The sequence below is a fragment of the Apaloderma vittatum genome, unplaced genomic scaffold, assembly GCF_000703405.1.
Source record: "Apaloderma vittatum isolate BGI_N311 unplaced genomic scaffold, ASM70340v1 scaffold25145, whole genome shotgun sequence".
NCBI lineage: Eukaryota > Metazoa > Chordata > Aves > Trogoniformes > Trogonidae > Apaloderma > Apaloderma vittatum.
Window position 1 is genome coordinate 36,863 of NW_009719246.1, and position 6,493 is coordinate 43,355.

Below are 6,493 nucleotides of genomic sequence, written 5' to 3' on the forward strand. Positions count from 1 at the left end.
CATGTTTTCTACCCTAAACTCTTCAAAATACAGCTGGTTCTGGGCATGTTTATCTTTTAGTTCCCCCAGATAAGTCCCATTTTTCAACCCCAAGCTATTATGAAAGATTTCCAAAGCCTGCCAGCTCATCACAGAACTGTGAGCCAGCAAAAAGAAACTGATTTGGAGGTGAAACAAAATTGTCCCATAGTTTTTAAACTCCTAAAATGCATTATTTAGGTGAGAAAGGAGTTAAATTTGAATTTTGTTCTCCCAGCTCACTCCATGCACAAAATCCCTAGAAAACAGGTACCCCTCTTGCAAAGGTTTGTCACAGTCCCTGGATTTGAACCTTTTTGTCCAGGTGCAGAACAGCCCCTCTCCTGCCGGCGTTGGCTCTCCTGGCAGGACAGCCCAGGGCTCTGCAAACATTTCTCAGGTCACTCGCTTGCAGTGCGTGTCCTACTTACAGGTTTCTGTAAAATGAAATTACAAGGACGGAGGTTTTATTCTGAGCTCTTGCTGGCCCAGGTGGCTCCTGTGGTGGGAGCTGCAGCCTCCAGCCCTTTTCCACGCAGTTGTGCCCCAGATGGGCTGAAATAAAATGAAATAAAACGGATCCTGATAAATCACTCATGTGAAAACCTCCTCTCTGCTATCTGATTATGCTTTTGTTGACAATACTATTTCTTTAGGGGGGTTATTTTGCTAAATAACCGGTCAAGAACCAAGGTCTGAGGTGCAGAAGGAGAGAGCACATCCTCCCTCCTCTGAACCTGGGGATGTGTGGGGGCCTTGCCCACTCCCCAAAACCTGCTAAAGGGGAGAGGGGCTGGGAAAGGCCTGGAGCAGGGGATGGAGGAGTTGGAGAAACCTGTGACACCGGCTTTATAGGCACGAGTCGTCGCTTGTCTTGTTTGGGGCAAAATCCGAGCACAACCACAAAAAGGCACCCGTGACCAGCTGAGGTTCACAACAGCTCCGGGCGGCTGCAGGACTGAGGATGAGTCTCATGAAAGCATCCACCTCACTTGCAACTCCTGCTGGTACGCAGGAGAGGTTGTAAATGAGTGGTTTTGTCTGAGACTTGGTAGGAGAGGGGGGGAAAAAGAAAAAAACGAGACAGCATGAAAGGAATTTAACAGCTGCAACGAGCCTAAATGGTTGCACAGGAAAATCCCCTGTCAACCACAAACGGTTTGTCTTTAATGAGGATGCAGGACATGCGCGAGTAGGTTGCTAATTCTTTGTGTAAAATCCTACCAATAATTGCTACACGTGTACCTTCGCATTGTCTCCCATGGAGGTGGGATTTATTTCTTTTCTTTCTTTTTTTTCCCCCCTCTTTGGAGTTGAAATTAAAAACAATTTATTAGGGAATAATTAATGCCGAAGCGCCAGGAGATCGCGCCCAGCACTGTGTTTGGAAAAAGAAGAGCGAGTCACCAGTAAATTGGTAGTTGTACAGAGCAAGGGGAAAGCAATTTGGGAAGGGATTCAAGGGATCAGTCAAAGCTCTCCTGGCAGCTACTTCGTCAGTCAAATCATTAATTTTTGTTAATCCTTTGCAAAAGTCTGGTGATTTGGGAATGAAATTTTACAAGTATTTCAGTATTACTTTAGGAAGCCAAATCCTATTACTGGATAATGGGACTTTGGCCTCCCAGGAGCAGAGACGCTTTGGAAGATGTGGATTTATAAGGGGGTTTCTTCTCTTTTCATTATTGGATTAAAACCTACCCCACCCATAATCCTGCACCGGGAACTGGGTAAGCAGGGAGCTACACCAGTCAGGAAAACAACTGGGGCATAAAACCCCAGTTGCCATTCCCAGGGCTGACAGTCACGCTGTATTTTTGGGTTATTCTCGTGACTCTTTGCCGATGGAGCTCGGCCGCCCTGGCTCCTGCCGTGTCTCCAGCACTGCTGCGGGGCCGAGGGATGGAGCAGCCTGGTCCAAGGTGATGTCCCAAGGATCTCCAGGTTCAGAGATACCCCCAAAAACTGCAGCCCAGGAGCACTGGTATTTTGGAGGTGTTTTGGTAAAGGGGAAACATTTTTTTAAAAAACAAGGTGTACTTGTGGGAGCTCGGACTGTTCTTTGTATGTTTGTCAGGCCACCTGCCCTGAGGACAGTTACAAACAAAACCAGGAAAATTATTTTGAAGAGAGAAGCAAAACAGGGAGATAAAAAAGGGAAAGCACTTACAGCTGCCGACGGGAGCTTGATGCCCTGGACTGCAACTCCCTGCCATTGCCTCCCCTTGTCACCCCCATTTTTAATTACAAGCCGTCAGACCGTAAAGACCTTAATGGACATCTTAATTATTGCATTAAAGTTTGAAATGGAAAATTCCTCATTACGTGCCATGCAGTAGGTCACGGCTGCAATAAACGGTGATATTTTGCTTGTTACGGGGCTGGGTGCCCTTTGCAGAGCTCTGGTGTCTTTGGGGCATGTCCCAGCCCCGGGGAGCTGGCAGGGGGATGTTAGATCAGGTCTCTGCTGTGACAGCATCTGTTTGCGTTTTTCAGGGCGAAAGCCTCAGCGAGGAGTGCTCTTTGCTATTTCTTTTCTCCTCCAAATCGTGCTATTTTCCTCTTGCGTTTTGCTTTCCATCTGCTTGGATGTGTTTATTGATTTCGTGTTATGCAAACTGCAATAAAACAGTATCTTTCCAATGCTCTAGAGCCAGCTATTGAATACGCCCCGAATAATTTAAACACAAACCAAGCCATCAACTCCAGCCCTTAGCAACAACACAACATACCTGTTATTAATCAGTCACAGATTCCCCGGCCCTTTTGCACCAGTCCCATCCCTGCTTGCTCAGGGATTCTGCTCCGGGACAGTTTAAGGAACGTGGCAGAGCTTATTCTCTACTCTCAGGCTTTACACAGTCGCAGGATACCATGAACAAGAACAGAGCAGAGTTTAAAGCGGGTCTGTAGCTTCTTAGACCTTTTCAGAGCAAAACACCTCAAGTTTATATGTGAGAGGCTGTCTATACCTTTATAAGAGGAGCAAAAGGATGGGAGAAGTTGAGGATAACTAGCATTATGCTAAATTATCTTCAGAATCATTTTCTTACCTCTGAGTTTCATGATTTTTTTTTTCTTTTTTTCCTAAGCACATTGAGGAGAAAATTAGTGGACTCTGCAGTCCTTAAAGATATCGCACAACCCTACAGATGACAGCTTAAAATTCCTTTAGCGGCCATTTCTCCTTTTAAAATGTACACACACCCCTCCCCAACTGTACAACTGCCAAGTGAAGGGGGAAGACAAATGCTGGGACAGTGAGCCCTGGGACTCCCCAGTGCAGGCTCCGGCCACCAGCCAGGGCTGCTCCTCCGTGGGACCAGGTTCTGCTCTGCCAGCTCCACCAGCCAAACCAGCCACGCCAGCTGTGCCAGCTGTGCCAGGGCCAGGCTCAGCAGCTCTCGGCGCCCGGGAGCTGCCACATCCCAAATCTAACAGCTCCCTCTGTTGGCATCTGTTCGAACCTCTCCGAGAGGATGCAAAAAAGTTGGCAAAAAAGATGGTTTTGCACCATCTCCAGGTGGAAGGGGATCTGTCTGCAGGGGTGTAGCCCACCCAAACCAAGGCTCGCTCTGTGTTATTACTCGAACGACTGGTGTTGGACTTTGTCTCCTGATGCTGTACAGGCCACAGCTCCGCTGAAGACAGCTTTTCAGTCATTTTTTCCAAAACAAATGGGAATAAGAGGTACTCTGACATACGAGCACACGTAAGGTTGCTGAGAAAGTCTGCCAGTGCAGGTATTCTCCCAGCACAGCCCCCCAGCCTCTCACACCAGCCCTATAACCACACTGTCCCTTTGCGATCGCTCAAATTAGCCCCTCTGCATTGAAAGGACGATCGGACAGTGCGCAAATGATTCACCGCCTTTATTTTTTTAGGTCCTCCTGGAACAAAAAATCTCTCAGAGAGCGAGCTTTGGCAAGGTTCCTTGAACAAATAATAGTACAGCTACGTAAAATGGATTTCAGTACTTGGCCAAAGAGGTACAAGCATAACAAAACCCAAGCCTTGAATGTACTTCCAATAGTGAACTTATTAGCTAGTTTACAACGAGATAATCTGGACAGCCCACCAAAGTGTTAGCTGGCTTTACAGAGAAGGCACAGCCAGCAACACTGACTTTCCTTTGAAGATCTCCGTTCCAAATTTCCCAGCTTGCAGAGACAAGGGGCGGCCAATCTGCCAGGTTTGAACAGAAGTGATTTAAACTCATCAACTCTCCCACATGAAATGGTATGACCAGCAAAGGGAACCAGAATTCACTCCTTATGCTCCTGGCCCACAACAATGAATGGTCAGGCAAGGTGTTAAAAAAAAAATCAAACAACAAAAACCCAACACAAAACAGCAAACCCCACCTTTTTCTCCCTATGTCTCTACAGAAAGGGCCGTGCGAACAATCTGCTCAGACTGGACGAGGGACAAGGCTGGCAGAGATGCCTGCACAGCCTCAGGCCTCTTTGGCAAGCTTGGGTTGCATTTGCTCTGTGTGCCCTCCTCACTTTACTCGCTGATTTTAAGAGGCTTCCCGGCAGCGTTCCTGTGTCCTGGCTCCGCAGCACTGCAGTGCCCCAGATACAGAGTTGGACCTATGGGAAAAAACACAGAAGGGGAAAAAAGCCCCAACTTTCTTCTCTCTCTGGCCCCATCAGGCTGCACTGATCCTATATTCTCTTGCAAAGACATCAGGCAGTTGCATCTTTATCTCTTAATACCCCCAATAAGTAGCTCAGCTTAGCTTAGTTGGACCCATTAGTGTCTCTGCAATTAAAAGGCTGTCAGTATTTTCACTATAAACCTGGCTACACAGAAACATGGCTCCAAAATATCTTTCAAGAAGAAATTTGGCCAAAACAAAAGGAGAAACAGGAGATTTTTATTTTTTTTTAAAAGGACAACGAATGTGAACCTATAGCTTTCCTGCATAGCAAAGTCCCTTGGGAAATCTGCTCCCAAGTCTCAGCTGAAGTTTTCTGGTAAGCACTAGAGAAATCAAAGAGATTCCTTTCAGTGTGCAAGCAAGGGGTAGGAGGAAAAGCAATGAATTGCTTTAATATGAAATGTCACATTTAAAATAGATCCTACAAAACCAGGAACTGTAGGCTGGTAAATACTTCCCTTCTAGAAATACTGTGGCGTTTGGTGGGAACACCACTCAAAATAAGCATGCAAAATCAGGCCTCAAGTACATAAAATATAGGATTTAGTACTTAAATTTAAAAATATTTATAAATAACTTAAGACATTCAGGCTCAGAGGCTTGTACAGCCGAGTATTTCCCTCTGACACTGGGAACCGCAGGGATCCACATCCAGTGCTGTGGATCCTTGATGCAGAAATTTGCTTTACACTTAATGTAGAAACAATGCCGTGGATCAGGGCTGGAGTAAAGTGACTCAGGAGAGGAAGGAGCCCTTGAGCTCGGCCCTGGAGCAAAGAAGGGCTCAGGGTTTGAGTGTGTTGCCCCGCAGCCTCCCGGCTCCACTCCAGCGCGGAGAAGGCGGTGTTGATGTAACCACAGCAGACGTCCAGCCGTAAGACCTGCCCTGAAGGGAAGCCTGGAAATCATCTCACAACCCGTTCTCTTGCCCTCCTGGCTTGTACCTGCTGAGCAGACTGCAAAACGAAGGCACGCGAGGGAGCGTTAAGGTCAGAGGTACGTTCGTTTGGATTATTCCTGTCAGAGGATACGGGACGGCAGCGCAGGGAGGGACGCGCTCCTGGCGCAGCAAAGCAGCCCCAAACCATGGCAGCTGTGGGAGACGAGCCGTTCGCTGCTGTGGCCGCGTGGATATTTGCCCACTAGTCATGGACTGGGGCAAACTGGTCACGCAGGCTGTATCCTCACTGGAGATGTTGAGCTGGACGGCTCTGCAGGCCATCAGCTATGCCCTGAGCAAAAAAACCAAACTCTAGATTTCTTTTCTCCCACAGGTTTCATCCAGACCTGTTATGTACTTGGTCTCAGCATGTTTTTTTCCCTGTTAAACACCTAAAAACCCCCAAATTCTTTGGCACTTGTGCGACAATGACACATGGATGTGACACTCTTCTGTCCTTTGGCTGCTTGCTCATCTCTAGAGGTCCATGTACTCAGAGTCTGTGTCCAGCCTCTGCGCCTCTCCAAATATGAGGAATGCACAGAGGCCGATGCTGTTAACGGCAGCCACCAGGTTGAAAACAGAAATCCAGGAGCCGGTCGTTTCAATCAGGTAGCCAGCCAGGTACACGCAAACAACACCTGGGACAGGAGAGAAGAGAAAGAATTGCAAAGGCTCTGAGGCTGGATCCTGCCTGCCCGCGCAGAGATGACTCCCCGGGAAAGGAGGAGCTGCAGTCCAGTATTTACCTAGGAGGGCTCCACCTGTGTTCCCAACACCTGCAAAGAAAAGAAAGGAATTGCGCATTAGAAACCCACAGACAAGAGTGGCTTCACCTGGACTCCTGCCCGAGCACCGCTGCGCGTGCT

The 6,493-nt window shown here is 47.8% G+C and overlaps 1 protein-coding gene across 1 annotated transcript in view; it reads right to left on the minus strand.

The window, feature by feature from the left end:
• Positions 1-6,101: 6,101 nt before the first annotated feature.
• SLC17A9 (solute carrier family 17 (vesicular nucleotide transporter), member 9) overlaps positions 6,102-6,493 on the minus strand; it is a gene marked incomplete at its 5' end in the record, with an annotated part of 9,527 nt that continues 9,135 nt past the window's right edge. The window contains 2 exons of the mRNA XM_009870560.1: positions 6,102-6,265; positions 6,374-6,403. Coding sequence (XP_009868862.1) covers positions 6,102-6,265; positions 6,374-6,403 — 194 coding nt within the window. The remainder of the gene's footprint in view (positions 6,266-6,373; positions 6,404-6,493) is intronic.